General features: G+C 50.6%; 1 protein-coding gene across 2 annotated transcripts in view; it reads left to right on the plus strand.

Moving 5' to 3' along the window:
- ATP2C2 (ATPase secretory pathway Ca2+ transporting 2) overlaps positions 1–15,776 on the plus strand; it is a 73,720-nt gene that overhangs the window by 46,782 nt on the left and 11,162 nt on the right. For both annotated transcript variants that reach the window (XM_024735812.1, XM_024735813.1), the window contains exons 10-16: positions 190–265; positions 4,385–4,451; positions 10,647–10,771; positions 10,921–11,018; positions 11,833–11,934; positions 13,090–13,179; positions 14,100–14,201. In XM_024735812.1, the coding sequence (XP_024591580.1) occupies positions 190–265; positions 4,385–4,451; positions 10,647–10,771; positions 10,921–11,018; positions 11,833–11,934; positions 13,090–13,179; positions 14,100–14,201 (660 nt within the window). The remainder of the gene's footprint in view (positions 1–189; positions 266–4,384; positions 4,452–10,646; positions 10,772–10,920; positions 11,019–11,832; positions 11,935–13,089; positions 13,180–14,099; positions 14,202–15,776) is intronic.

Below are 15,776 nucleotides of genomic sequence, written 5' to 3' on the forward strand. Positions count from 1 at the left end.
ATTTATTCGGATTTTTGTCAAGATAACTTACGGTGACGTGTGCAGATCTGAAACGTAGCAGTCAATGAATTTTTATATATGTGTCCTTGTGTAATCGTCACTCAGCTTAAGACATTAAAAAATCCAGGCAGAAACTGGGGGACGCTGCTGGGATCTCATCTAACAAACCCATTGTTCTCATCCTTTCAGACGCCTAAAACTCCTCTACAAAAAAGCATGGACAAACTGGGGAAGCAATTGACACTTTTCTCATTCGGCATAATTGGTGGGTGAAGCAATTTCTGCACGGGGTCTCAGAGGGGATGGGGTGTGTGGAGGGAGCCGTCCTGAGCACCCACAGCTGTTTCTCAAATACCCTGCTACTCACCTGGGTGAGAATTGGGGTTTGGGATCAGAGGTTCTTGGACAGTAACAAGAGGTTTCTCTATCAGAACAAGCTAATGGCTGTAACAAGCAGCCCCCACATTTTAATGGCCTAACATGGTCTAAAATCTATTTCTTGCCCACACCACAGTCCATGGGCATGTTCCTGGTGAAACGGCTTTCCTGGATAGCTCACCTCCAAACACTGACTCGGGATCCCAGGCCCCTACCGTATTGTTGCTCTGCCTTCCTGCAGGTCCTGGGAGGTGGGCCATAATTCTATGTAGCCAGCAGGTAGGGAAAGAGAGAATATGGAGGCTTGTGGGGGAAAATTTTTAAGGCAGGGACCAGGAAGTGATGTCATCAATTTTGCCTATTCTCGATTGGCTGGAATGAAGTCACATGGCCTACCTAACTGCAGAGGAGACTGGGAAATGTAGTCTGGTGGTGCACCCAGCCATGTTTCTATGCTACTAAGCAGGTTGTGCCTGGGCTTGTGCGTCCTGGCCTTTGGCAACACACCAAACAGCATCCACAGACGCTGCAGAGCTAAATTCAGGTCTTACTCCTGAAGATCCCCATGGGGCTGCCCTGGTCCCTTCACCTGCTCCTTCCTGCTGTCTCCAGCTCTGGTTTTGAGTCTGTGTCCTTCGTTCCCAGCTTTCAGGATCAACCAGTGCCTGGGCCACTGTAGATTCTCAATAAATGTTGGTTGAACGAACGAGTGAATAAAGGAACAAACCAACCAACCACTGCTTATAGCATTAGCAGTGATGGGAGGAAGTACTAGAGAATCTGGCTAAACTGCAGGGCCGATAAAGTTCTTGGGAGAAACATCTGTCCCTCCTAGCAGCAGTTTTGTTGTGCTTCTGGGCATCTAGATGCATTCATTCATTTAGTGAGTATCTTATGACATGCTAGACCCTATGATAGGTTCTGGAGCCACCAGGATGAGTCAGACACAGCTTGTGCCCTTTGAAGGACCCCAGGGAAATAGGAGAGAGACACCTGAACAAATATGAAATGTATAGGCAGCAGTTAATTTTGCATGGGAGAGTTGGGAAGGCTCCCAGGAGGAGGTGACATTAAGTTGGGTCTTGCAGGATGGGTAGGAGTTTGCCAAGTGAAAAAAAAAAAAAAAAAAAAAGAAGAGATTGGGAATTCCAGACAGAGGAAAGGGTAGATTCAAAGGCATGGGGGGTATTTCCCACTCTTTCACAACTTATAAGAGGTGGTAAATTTAGCAAAGTGTTAAGAGGATATGGCCTGAAGTCAAAGCTCTCAATTCTGTCATGCTGGGGACAGACCTGCCCACCCTTTCCTCCCTGGCCACCCCATCCCAACCTTCTAGTATCCAGTCTCCTTTCCAAATGTCAACTTTGGATTTAGTGCTCAGACTTTGCTCAGTCAGTAGTTTTACTGTTTTCATGTAGCTCTATGTCCTCTTCCCTCGTCTCCACCCTATTTTGTCCTGGAGCAGTTACGGAAAATGGGTTTCATCTTAACCTGCCAAGTCTGATCACAGCTAAGGGGGCTGTGTGCTTGTGAGAGGATTTGGAGTCCATGCTCAGGCTAGGTGGCAGAGAACTGTGATGGATTAGTGATGTCTGTCATGGACGCAGGAGGGGAAAGTGGCTCTGCATCGCCGTTCACCTGCCATCCTCGGGGTTACATTGATCAGGCTTTTGGGCTAGAATGGATGCCCACGCGGCCCCAGCTGGCCAGAGGACCCTTTTACACTCTGGAGCAGGGGATGGAAACTATGACTCCCAGGCCAAATCAGGTTTGCCACCTGTTTTTGTGTGGCTCACAAGCCAAGAATTTTTTTTACATTTTTAAATGACTGAAAAAAATAGAAGAAGAATATGTTATGACATTAAAGTTATATGAAATTCAAATTTCAGTGTTCACACATCTGTTTTATGGGCACACGGCCACACCCATTCACGTATTGTCTATAGCTGCTTGCACACTGCAACGGCCAGGCTGAGTTGTAACAGACCATATGGCCCATAGAGCCGATGCTGTTTACTATCTGATCTGTTATATGAAAACCTTTCCACCACCTGCTCTAGACATTGGGGTTGCCAGAAGGAGACTGGGCCGTAATAATGGCCCCAAGAGCAAATACCAAGTAGATGTGCTTCAAGGCACATTGTCAAATAGATGCTCTTAGCAGGCCTTTCCACAAGATGAAATTTGTTTAAAAAAAAAAATCCAAGTCAGAGGTCCTGCACGGTCATTGCCTTGTATAAGCCATTATTCCTCAAGTTAAATTAGAAAGTAAATTAGCATGTCCATGGCCAGGCCCGTGATACCATTCAGACGTGTTTTCTTTTTAATAAATATTTGAAGAATTGCTCTGGCAGAGTGGGAATTTTGAACCCTCAGAGGGTCCAAGGAGGAGATTCTGGGGAAGAGCGAGCTCTAGCGGAAAGCGGTGTTTGCCACTTTCCACGGTATCAATAGTCACAGCCGCCCATTTCAAGCTACCAGTGCAAAGTTACTGAACGTGGATTTGGGAAGAAATACGCACAGTCAGCTCTTGTGAGCCCCCGGTGAACAAGCTCAGCCTCCACCTGCAGGGAGGCCCCCAGGGTAGGGGCGGGTCCTGGTAGGTGCGACCCTGCCCCTATTTTTAATAGGGTTCCCTCCCACCCAGTCTTTTGCATCTGGGTTCATTTGGATTGCAGCTAAGGTTTTATATGACTACTGAAGACTGTTGCTAATCATAGTATGAAAATAGGGACTTCCCTGGTGGTGCAGCGGTTAAGAATCCGCCTGCCAATGCAGGGGCCACGGGTTGAAGCCCTGGTCCGGGAAGATCCCACGTGCCGCGGAGCAGCTAAGCCCGTGCGCCACAACTACTGAGCCTGCGCTCTAGAGCCCCCGAGCCACAGCTACTGAAGCCCGCGCGCCTTGAGCCCGTGTTCCGCAACAAGAGAAGCCACCGCGATGAAAGCCACCGCACCGCAATGAAGACCCAACGCAGCCAAAAATAAATTAATTAATTAGAAAGATACATAGTATGAAAATAGCCCCTAATAAATCAGATCTTCTGACCCCCCTACTCCCAACACACACGCACACACGCACACCGCTACTACCCAGCAGGAAGCTTGCGCTGGCTCCCCTTTCCCTGCAAAACAAAGCTGGTGCTTTTCAGCAAGTCTCCCAGGACGTGTCAACAGGCGACTCCTCTCACCTCACACATTTTTCCCTTCACCTGTCCGGTAACCGTGGCCCCAGCAGTTCACGACTGGGTGCTCCTGTGGGCCAGGAGCTATGCTAAGCACTCCAGGTGCATTGTCACATCTTACATCCTGAAACAAGTCCTTGAGGAAGACACGGTCATTGTCCCCACTTTGCAGGTGAGGAAACAGGCCACGCCTGGCGGCCCCTGAACTTCTCCCCATTGTCAGAACGTCTCAGCACTTGCACGGGTCCCAGCATGACTCATGCCACTCCTGTACCTGGAGGGTCCGTCTCTGACTGACTGTGTGTCCCACACATAGCACAGTGCCTGGCATTTAGGAAGCGTTGGGTCAACGACTGACGAAGGAGAGAAATGGAGAAAGGAATGCATTTAATCATGAACACGCAGGATAAAGTCAGTCAAGAGACAGCGGCCAATCTGTGCGTCACGGGAGCACAGCAGACACCTTGGGGCAAGTCCTGGGGGCGTGCAGCCCATGGGAACTTGTGGAATACAGAAATGTTGACAACAGCCCCAGATAAACTGGTTGGCTGTTTCTTTCTTTTACCTGAGCTGGCTTGATCCTCTCCTGAAGAAGTAAAACCATCCTCTTTCTCGTAGTCAGGGGAGTTGCTTTCTTAAAAAGAAAAAGGGGAGAGGTGGCACGTGTTTGAGGTTATTCATAATAGTCTTGTGTATTACTGGAAACTCTTTAAGGAAATGAGTTTGGAATGCCTTCGTCCTTTGGAGGACATAGTTGTGCGTGTGTGTGTGTACGTGTGTGTGTGTGTACATACATACGTGTATGTTTTTATCTCCTCCCAGGCCTGATCATGTTCACGGGCTGGCTGCAAGGGAAGCATCTCCTCAGCATGTTCACCATCGGGGTCAGGTAAGGGTGCTGGGCCATCCCCCCTCGCCTGTGCACAAGGGAAGGTGGGGAGATTGGGGGGCAGGAATGGCGTGGAGAAGATGCAGCCCTTCCCCCTAAGCCACAGTCTCCCCGTAGCACACTGTCTGGCAGGTGGGTGCCCAGCGAATGTCTGCAAAAGGAAGGAAAGCTGATGACTCGGAGTCCCTGTCACTGTCCCTCTGGCCCGTGGGTTTGGGTCTTCCTGGCTGAGCGCGGACTCCAGAGCCAGCCAACCCACGTTTAGATTCTGCCTTTGCCACTTGCTAGCCATGTGACCCCGGCCCAGCGTCTTCATTTACTGGTCCTTCTTTTCCTCCTCTGTAAACGGGTGTGATGTCAGCCCTCCGAGAGGCGCGGTGAGGATGCCCCGGGTGCCCTGCACAGGCGCCTGCAGCCACACGGAACGCGCAGTGGGTGCGTGTTCTCGTTACGCATTTGGAACTCGGCCCTTGATTTATGGAGGCAGCTGCGGGAGAGGACAGAGACCGTGTAGCCGAGGCCACACGGCTGACTGCAGGGCTGGGGATCGGGGCCCTGACTTTAAGCCCAGGGAACCTGCCCTTCCCCGACCTGGTGGTGCTCATAAGTGACTGCCCCACCCTGGGTCCCAGTGGAGAAGCAGAGGCAGACAGAAGAAGGCAGGCTCTGTGCAGGGGCGTGAAGTTGCCACAGCTTTTCCACGGCTGCTCGGGGACACGGGGTGCTGGGGATTGTCCTTAATGGGGCATGTCCCAGCGGAAGGGCAGCCGGTAATCCAGGACGTGGAGGACCCACGTCAGGCCCCTCATGGTTTCCTCAGGGTGACGCCCCCTTGTGTTGTTGTCTGTAAGATGGTCAGGTGTTAACGTGGAAGATTAATGTCGGTGAGCGAAAATACGTACTTAGTACCTCAAACCCACAATGTAAACAAACTTAGGTGCCCGTCAAGTAGTGAACAGAGAAACAGTATACAGTGGAATACTCTTCAGCCACGAGAAGGAGGGAAGCCAGTGGGGGAAGGGTAAGCTGGCAGGAAGTGAGAGAGAGGCATGGACATATATACACCACCAAATGTAAAATAGCTAGCTAGTGGGAAACAGGTGCATAGCACAGGGAGATCAGCTCGGTGCTCTGTGACCACCTAGAGGGGTGGGATGGGGGGGTGGGAGGGAGACGCAAGAGGGAGGGCATGTGGGGATACATGTATACGTATAGCTGATTGACTGTCATACAGCAGAAGCTAACACACCATTGTAAAGCAATTATACTCCAGTAAAGATGTTAAAAAAAAAGAGTGAAGCACTGACACGTGCTACGGTGTGGATGCCGTAGAAACATGAGGCTAAGAGAAGGAAACCAGACAGAAATGGCCGCATACCATGTGGCTTTGTTTCTATGAAATGCCCCAAATAGGCAAATCCATACAGACGGAACGTAGATTAGTGGCTGCCAGGGACTGGGGTCAGGGAACGAGGAGGGACCCCAACAGTTATGGGGTTTATTCTGGGGGTGATGAAAAGGCTCCAAAAGTGATTGTAGGGATAGTTATACAACTCTGAATATAAAACCACTGAATTATATACTTTAAAAGGGCGAATCTCATGGTACGTGAATTACATCTCAATAAAGAAAACATAAAGCAGGTAATTAGGAAAGCTATTATTACAAGGATCCTTGGAACCTTTCTAATTTATATATAAAAAGTAAACTGTTTGCAAACAGCCACGTCGTAACTGTCATTACAGTAAATTACATTGACGCGCCTCACAATGGCTCGGGGCATCCCAGTGTAGGACGGAGGCTGTGGGGAGCTGCTTCCCACAGGGCCGGCCAGTGTGGGCCAGAGAACCTTGCTTTAGGGGGTTGAGTGTACACGTCTCTGGTACAGAGTCTGTCTGTGTAAAAATGAGTGGACGCCATTATCTGGCAATTCGCAATAGAAGAAATTCAAATGCAGGTCTTGTAAAATTCCAAATGCCTCCCTTTTTAAAATTGAAGTATAGTTGATTTACAGTGTTGTGTTAATTTCTGCTGTACAGCAAAGTGATTCAGTTGTACATATATATATACATTCTTTCAAATGCCTCATTTTTTAATCACACTGCCCTGTGTGCATTGAGAGGCAGGCCAGCAAAATCCACCTGCGGGCGGGTGTGTATCCTATCCTTCAGTGACTATTTTGTGACTGAATGGAAACTGGAAAAGCCTGTGTCTGGTTTTAGAAGCTTTGCCATTCCTTAACAAAATCTCATTAATGCCAACTCCTGGGGACGTGAAAAAGAAAAAGAAAAAGGAAAAGTTGGTTTAAAGAATACTATGCAGTTAGAATATTATGTGACAAAAACCATAAAAGAGAAATACAGATGGCAAACATTTGGAAAACGCCATCTCAGACTAATTCTGAGTATAAAACGAAAAGATACCCTAACAGCAATTGTCTTTAGGTTTTCACTTTAAACAAACTATAAATAAATGGATGGATACCAGGGCTTGGGTCTTCCCCCCAAACTCTTTGGAACCATGAAAATCAGACCATTGTGCTGTACAGATGTTCCTGCTGGATTTCAGGCCTTTTCCCTGAAATACACCCGGATCATCATCGTCACATTTGGGTGGTGGCCACAGCAGACGGCTTGCAGAGCTCTAGACACAGAGTCCAACGCGTTCTTTTGAGTGGACGAGGTCATGATCTCAAGTCGAGCGGGGGTTTCCTGACTTTATATCCTGAGCTACGTGCCGTGAATGGTATAAAGGAAAATAGGACCCAGAGCTTTCGATGGTGTTTATCCTTCCGTGTCAGTGTTGGAGTGTTGACCGGCTAGGTGAGGCGGTTCTAGAATCTTCGAGAAAGTGAAGGGGGCGCAGCCAGGGTTTGCTGATGCCGAGTGGAGGAGGGGGAAGGACTCAGGAGGAGCAGGTGACATCGCTCATCGAGGCACAGCTCCGAGAGGCAGGCCAGTCTCCGTTTCACAGATGGAGAAGCTGAGGGTTAGGCCGACACATCTGCCTGTAGTTACAGGATCAGGGAGTGGAGGAGACAGACTGCAGACCCCACGATTCTGATCCAAAGCCAGGGTCCGGCTCAGTGCCCCTGGCCACCTCCCGGGCAGGGCGGGGACTCTTCCTCCCCTCCCCGGCCATGGCACTTGGTTTGCTTATTTGCCCCACACGTTTCTTGAGCACCTGTTTACTATGTACTTGCATCGTCCACTGCTGATGGAGCCGGACCACGGAGTCTGCAGGCTGGTGGGGAAAGTAAACGTGAACAATTTAAGTGAATGTTAGCAAAATAATCACAACTTGTGATCAAAGCTACAAAGGAAACGATGGTTGAGAGATTAAAAGGGAGGCGGGAAGGGATGTGGCCGGAAAAGGGGGCCGGGAGAGGTTTCTCTGAGGAGTTGAAGCTGGAGAGATGCTGCTAAGGGTGGGCGGGGCGTTCAGGCAGGGGATTGGCAGGGGCAAAGGCGCGGAGGCGGAGTGAGCCTAGCGCATCTGTGGAAGCAGCGGGGAGGCTGTGGTCAGGCTGGGTGATAAGACCAGACGGTAGGGTAGATGACGGGGCTGATCACGCGGAAACTCATGGGCCCCTTTTTCTCTGAATTCTAATCACATCCTCAGAACCCTTCTCAACACGCGGTGCCAGGCCATCTCTACTATTCTTTTGGAGCAGAGAGATGAAAAATGTTGGCCATTCTTGGAATGGTGATGGGAGGTGTGAACCCTGGCTTGCTCTGAGGAGGGAGGGGGGAAGAGGGAACAGGGCAGCGGGCAGCTGGCTGTGCTGTGGACGGTGGAGTTTGAGGTGAGGGCAGGGCCTCCCGCAAGAGGAGGACGCCGTAGAGCAGGGGGTCTTGGACTTGACCGTAACTAACCTCATCATACAGGGGTCCCTGGGAGAGCTTGTCCCACACAGATTGCCGGGGCTCTGACTCAGTGGGTCTGGGGGCAGGGCCCAAGATTCTGCATTCCTAACACGGTCCCCAGGGATGGTGATGCCGGTTCAGGAAGCAGCACTCTGAGCAGTGAGGCCATGGCTACAGTTACCCTCGTCGGGGCTCCAGCAAGAGGTGGCACTAGGGAAGAAGGTGGAGCCCCAAAAAGAAGGCTCAGGTGACTGGGTCTTCAGAGGTAGGGGGTGGTGGCAGAGGGTGGAGCCTCAGCCACGAGGGGCTCCCAGAAAAAGCAGAGCTCTCAGAGGCCATGATGCATGAGAACCTCCCCCAAATAAGGATGCATTCCATCCCATCTTGTAAACCACAGAAAGTTCCATGAGGCAAAAAGACTGTTAACTATTTCCAGGTCAGTAAGAGAAAAGGCTCCTATGTCCACCGCATCCCTACTTCCCCAAGGTCATTTCTGATTTCTTGTCTAACAGCCCCTTTCATCTCTCTCATCCCACTCGGTCCATGGGAAACTTGCAATTGAAAGAAAACTGACCGTGGTCATTTCACTTGTGACTTTGAAAGGATGAGGTTCTTCAGTTTTTAGCAGAAGAAAATCACTCAAAACCTCTCAGTCATAAGGTAGAAATGGCAGGATAGCTGGTGAGGAAGAGATTCTCCAAAATAAATAGCGTGAGAATCATTCTTTTAAAAGCTTTATCCTACTTCCCTCTGCCTTGAGCGACATTCAGGATGACCCAAGGGCTACCTGCTTTTCCTGGTCTATTCATCTTTATTAGTTTGCCAATTAATTTTTCATTATTATGAGAACATCCAGGCACACACAGTGCCCTTCTCATGCCATGTAGGAGGAAAGTGACTTTGAGAACCCTTTGCAAATGTTTGCTTAGCTGGCCTTGTGAGAACCCTTTGCAAATGTTTGCTTAGCTGGCCATGTCAGCCTGTGCCATAAAACCAAGGAAACCTTCTTGCCGTCACCGTAGAAACCGGGCACAGTCCCTTGACCAAATTCCGTCACCTTGGTTTATATAACTTACCCCTGCGTGCTCCATGGTCTCCAGGTGAAAGGCCGCCATTCATATACCGTATTTCTTTGATTCTAAGACACACATTCTTTTTCACCTTCTACCTTCTCTGAAGTCAGACTGCTTCTCACAAGTGAGGTGATGAGAAAGCATCCCGGCACCGTTAATGGGCAGTGTGTTTTTAGAGGTGCGCAGGAGAATGGTGGCCTTCCCAATCAGCAGCGCCTTAGATCTGATGAAATACGGTAGCCATGCGTGGCTTCGGTTGAACGGTCATCCTCGCGGCGGGCGGCAGCGGCGGCGGCGGGGCTTTCTGATTATTAACCAACCTATGTAGAGCGATCACTACGTGCTAGGCCAGGGTGGGTCCAGGCTCTTGCACTTGCCATGTGTTCACTCATTCCTGCGTGTTCACTCAGCAAATGTTTACTGACTGCCTGCGGGACTGTGCTCTGCAAAGGGTGAACCACGCCGGGGCTTGGCGTGGTGGTGCTCACCCCACAGCTCTGCACAGTCTGCCCCGCACTCTCCAGCCTCCCCCATCGGCCTGAGGTCACTGGCAAGACACAAACCCTGCCCACAGGAAGGGGATCCTGTGCTCAGTCCCAATGCAGATTCCCAAGGGAGAAGCTCATTGGGTCAGCTGGAGTCACATGTTCTCCTCTAACCCAATCAACCTTGGCTGTGGGAGGGCGGGGCCACGTGGTACAGAAAGAGTTTGGGGGGGGGCGTCCTAAGCAGACAGCACAACGACCCGCTTAGGCAAACGCCTCGCCGTGCCACTTCACCTCCCCCAACTTTCATTTCCTTGTCTGGTTTTCTCACAGCAAGTGTCTAAACCATTAGACCAATTTAGAGTAAAATTTAAGGGACCCAGGGAGGACCCTCTGAACCTAATAATTCCGCTTCCCACTTAGTGCCTGATTCCGGAAATTGCTTTCATAGGGCCCAAGCCTTTTGTCTCTAATAGATGACAACAATTTAAACGCAAAAGCACTTAAATAGGCAAAACAAGGGACAGACTAATTCACACTAAAGTGTGGATGTCTGGTAGGAAAGCAGGGTTTCGCAGGGGGAAAGCTCAGAGCAATGGATGCTGAAGGAGGAGGCAGGTGTGTCATGGGACTGGCAGCAGAGAACAGAACAGAGAAGGTGGGGGAACCACGGACAAGCTTCACCGGGTAAACATGCTGCCAACGCCAGGTGCGATGCACGTCATCGTTAAGTGCGTGCTCGAGGTGATCCGCCTGGCCTTTTCGATCCAGCCTGGCCGTGGCCGCCATTCCCGAGGGTCTGCCCATCGTCGTCACAGTTACGCTGGTCCTGGGAGTGCTGCGGATGGCCAGGAAGCGGGTCATTGTGAAGAAGCTGCCGATCGTGGAGACTTTAGGTGAGGGAACCCAGCTGGTTGGATTCTTACAGGTTGGACTGCATGGGCCTTTTAGTGCCGTGATGATTCCACCTGGGTGTTTCCTAAGCCTGAGAGTCGGTGGTGACGACTTCTCGTTCCTATAAACTCTGGTGTCTTCTTGTGCCAAGGTTGCTGCAATGTCATCTGTTCTGATAAGACGGGGACTCTGACTGCCAATGAAATGACTGTCACCCAACTTGTGACATCGGACGGGCTCCACGCCGAGGTGAGCCCGTGTGAATTTTTATAAGGTTCGAGTCCAGGTTGTGCCCTGCCAGACCCCTTCCAAGTGGTGACTTCTCGTTCCTATAAACTCTGGTGTCTTCTTGTGCCAGGTTGCTGCAATGTCATCTGTTCTGATAAGACGGGGACTCTGACTGCCAATGAAATGACTGTCACCCAACTTGTGACATCGGATGGGCTCCACGCCGAGGTGAGCCCGTGTGAATTTTTATAAGGTTCGAGTCCAGGTTGTGCCCTGCCAGACCCCTTCCTTCCCAGAGAAAGCACACGGAGTCTTCCAGAGAACAGTAAGGAAGAAGCAAATATGGGTTATTGGACAATCTCCTTGCTGCCAGTAGCAGCAGGGAACACGACTGGTGGAAGGCAGCCACCCTCTGGTTGGCAGAGGACGCTACACCCTTGTGTTTTCACATTGTTCGTGTTTCCTGTCATATCACAGCCACAGCGTAACCGCAGCAGAGATCACTGCCAAGGCTACGATATTTGCTGTCGGCTGTACAAGAAAGAGCTTGCCCGCCCCGGTTCTAGAACATAAGCACCCTTGTATGCTAATACTTGGTTTTCATAACCATAATTTCTACCGGCTAAAGAATGCCCTGTTGCAATTTACTGAAGCACGGCACTTGGTGAGGTATCTGATTAATACGTAATCCCGCAGGGGACATCTCACCGCTTGGAGATGTGTTCGTGGTGGGACCGTGTCCTTGGGGATGGATCCCCAGAAAGGGATATGGGTCAACCGGGGAAGCGTCTTTTTGCCTCCTAGTGACACCCCGTTTTTTGCCTTTGCCCTGTAGGTCAGCGGAGTTGGCTACAACGGCCAAGGGACTGTCTGTCTTTTACCCTCAAAGGAAGTCATTAAGCAGTTTTCCAACATCTCAGTGGGGAAATTAGTGGAGGTGAGTGTCAAAAGCGCCACCGTGGAAGTAAACATGCATTTAAAACAGAGCTAATGGGGACTCTCTCCGTAAAGAGAGACAGCAGTTGGACCAGCTGGTTCTCGGTGATGACCGGGCCACGGCCCAGGGGTCAGGTTGTCACGGCGGCCCAGATACAGATGGAAATATGGGACGTAAGGGAAGAGCTGGGAGCCCCTTCCTCCCCCCTTGCTTGCTGGACAGGGAAGGGGCTCCGTGAATGTTGGGAAACAAGCACGGGATGAACGCTGCCTGTCGTGACCATCAGTACTTGTACCGTGAGCCATACCTATCCTCGCAGGAGCTCACGTCCCCTCCCCACGAGAAGTTTGACCACCATCCTCTCCACGCAGGTCCCACCTCCACGGTGACAATTAACAGAGCCCTGAGAGGGCTCCCCCATTATCTCAGTTGTGCAGATTAAGAAACGGGAGCTCGGGACTTCCCTGGCGGTCCAGTGGTTCAGACGCCGCGCTCCCAATGCAGGGGGCACAGGTTCGGTCCCTGGGTGGAGAACTAAGATACAGCGCGCTGGCATGCACAGCGCCGGCCAGAAAAAAAAACGGGGGCTCAGAGAGGTAGCGTGAGTGCCCAAGGTCCCCCAGTGAGTGGGAGGGAGCCGGGATTCACCCCCGTGCTCTTTTTGTCTATTTGTTTGTACTTCTCATTTTTCAGTTATTATTTTAAATGGAGGTGTAGGTCGCACATCACAGAACTCACCCTTTTGAAGTGTACAGTTCAGTGGGTTTTAGTAGATCCACAAGGTTGGGCAGCCATCACCGCTATCTGATTCCAGGATGCTTCGTCACCCCAATCAGAAACCCCGTCCCCATTCGCAGGCACTGGCCATCACCGCACACGCGTGACCCCCCGGTCCGCCTGCCTCCCCACTGTAGTTCCTCATGACAGCTGTGTGACGACCCACATTCAACAGAGTCAGTGAATATTAATCGTGTGGATTTTGAGACTGATGAATTTTGAAGAGTAAACTCGTCCCTGGCCCCCATGCCAGCCCCAGCTCTGAAAATGGGTGCAGCGTTCAGGGCTGCACCTTTTCACGTGCCTGAGTAAGCCCGGGACCCGGGCGGGTGCAGCTCCAAATATTAACAAACGACCTTCGGACACCCCTCCTTCCAGGCAGGCTGTGTCGCCAACAACGCCACCATCAGAAAGAACGCCATGATGGGGCAGCCCACGGAGGGCGCCTTGATGGCCCTGGCAATGAAGGTAGGAGGTCTGTGGCGTCTGCGTGGGGAATTCTTTCTCTCGGAGCTACACTGGGAGGACAATTCGGTCCTGTCTGAGTGAGGGAGGTCCTCACGTGGCCTCGTCCTCTTCTTGGAAGGACACCGGTCATGCTGTCGCGGGCTCCCCCAACCACCTCATCTTAACTTCGTTACACCTCCAAAGACCCTATTTCCGAATCAGATCCTGTTCGCAGGCACTGGGGAATTACACCTTCCGTAAGTCTTTGAGGGACACAGTGCAACCGATGACACTCCCGTAAGGAGACTTTTTAGATGGTTTTTCCCTAATCACTCCCCCCATGAGATTTTAATACCGCAGATATTATGGAAAGACCCAAACGAACTTTTTTGTCAGCCCAATAGTATGTTCCTGTACTGTATGGGTGTCTGTGCTTTATACATAAAGGAGATTTTTTTCACCCCCTAAGAACCCATTTTCACCCCTTGGGGGGCGATGGGATGCACGGGTTAGGATTGGTTTACAACTGGGGAAACCAAGGCTCAGAGCTGTCAAGGAACTGGCCTGAAGGCCATCAAAGAGCGAGTGAATGTGAGGCCTGGCAGGGACCCCAGGTGGTGACCGCAGGCGCCCCACTTCCCAGGGCTCCTTTTGCCGCCTCTTCAAGTCTGAAACATTCGTCCCGGCAAGAAACCCCACAGGTTCCAGCTGGACACTGTGGCAGAGGCCATCAGGCTCTGCCCCTGGGACAAGAGAAAAGAGAGAGTGACTTCTTTTCCCGTGGGACGTTTGAAAGCAAATGGCTTTTCTCTGTGTGCTAAACGCTTGGATTTCTCATCTGCCTGAGGTGGTTTGAATGATGAATAATTTAAAGGGCCTGAGCTTTGCATAGAGATTGGTTTAGGATGACTCACTGAAAACGTCCCATTTTATTTTCCTAGATGGGCTTAAGTGATATTAAAGATTCATACATGCGAAAAAAAGAGATTCCATTCAGTTCGGAACAGAAGTGGATGGCGGTTCAATGCAGCCCCAAGAATGAGGTGAGTCTGCCTCTCTGCCCCTTTCCAGCAAAGCAAAATGCAGACGTCAGAAGAGTTTAAAGTTCCTGGCTACTTCTGTGAGCTTCCAAATACGTGAAAGTACAGTTGATGGCAAGTAAACCTTTGATTACCTTGGGTCCTCTTCTGAGATTGTCATCTGAATCTCCGGTTCTCAAAGTGGGGTCCCTGAACCCGCAGAAGCATCACCTTGGAATTCGTTTGAAATGCAGATTCTCAGGCTCTGCCCCAGACCCACTGACTCAGAAATTCCAGGGCTGGGACCCGGTCATCTGTGTCTGCCGGGGATTCTGATACAATTTCACGTGTGAGACTCGCCTACAGTACAATGACTGAGTAATTACTACTGGAGTGACTGCACGTTCCCACTGATGCCACTGACCCCACTGCTAACTGAGGGTCCTTCTTTCGCATCCCTGTGCTGAGTTCTTTACACACATGATCTCACGTAACTCACAACGGGGGAACGAGCCTTCATCCTGAAGGGGGATCCAGGCACACACCCCAGCATCCACCATAGATGGTGCGGACAGTGGGCTCCCACGTGTGTGCACACATAGGTTCTAGGCCACCTGGGGAACAGGTACCAAATTCTTACTAGCTGTGCCTGGGTGGGGGGATTCGCCGTTTTCCCCCCACTTTTTTCTTTTTAAATTTTCTGTAGCTTTTCAGATTTTCTACAATGAAGAAACTTTTTTAAAGAGATTTTTATCGCCTTCTACCTTTTTCTCCAAACTTCCTGCTCTTTCTGGAATATGTCACGTCTTGCCCATGCTGAGATTTCCTGTCTCATTCACAGTGGCGGGTAGCTCGGCCAGCTTATCCCAGCTCTTTGCCATGAGTGGACAGGCATATAAATTCCGGGTGCTTAAGATACCTTCAGATACCTTCAAATACCTTCAAATCTTATTTTCCCCCCCAAAGGCAATGGTAATATATTTTCATTGAAAAAAATTATAGAAATGTCACTTCAAAAATGCAAGCTCACGACAATTCTGCCCCTTTCTCCCTCCCCACTCCCACCCATGCTGACACCCCTTAGCAGTCAGAGATAGAGCGTTCCAGGTTCTAAATGTACGAATGCAACACGGGGGGTGGTAGTTTCAAAAGAAGGTCATGCCGTATACAGTGTGTGTAATTTGCTCTCTTCCCTTAAGTGCTGTCTTGGACAGCTTTCCGTGTCAGTTTGCACAAGCTCATTCGCTGCCCACTGCAAGCAGGAAGGCGCTGTGCTCGTGCCGGGGTTACAGAGTGACCCACACTGACAAGGCACCTGGCGCTTAACAAATGCAGAGGAAACGGGTCAGCTGCTCATTGGGGTTCATTCTTATGGGCCAAGTTCATGGTGCCTGCCTTGCTTGGAAGTCTCCCTGAAATGGACATCTAGTGGTCAGTCACACACTTAAAGACACAGCAATGGCTGGGATATGACCAGTTCGTGAAACGTGACATTAACCAGGGAGCCCGATGTCGGGCAGGCCTGGGTTGGGTCAGAGATCGGCCTCACCCCTCTGTGGGCTGCAAGGTATTCCATCACATGGATTTCCTGTAACTTCT

The sequence above is a fragment of the Neophocaena asiaeorientalis genome, unplaced genomic scaffold (assembly GCF_003031525.2).
Source record: "Neophocaena asiaeorientalis asiaeorientalis breed wild unplaced genomic scaffold, Neophocaena_asiaeorientalis_V1.1 scaffold40, whole genome shotgun sequence".
Lineage (NCBI taxonomy): Eukaryota > Metazoa > Chordata > Mammalia > Artiodactyla > Phocoenidae > Neophocaena > Neophocaena asiaeorientalis.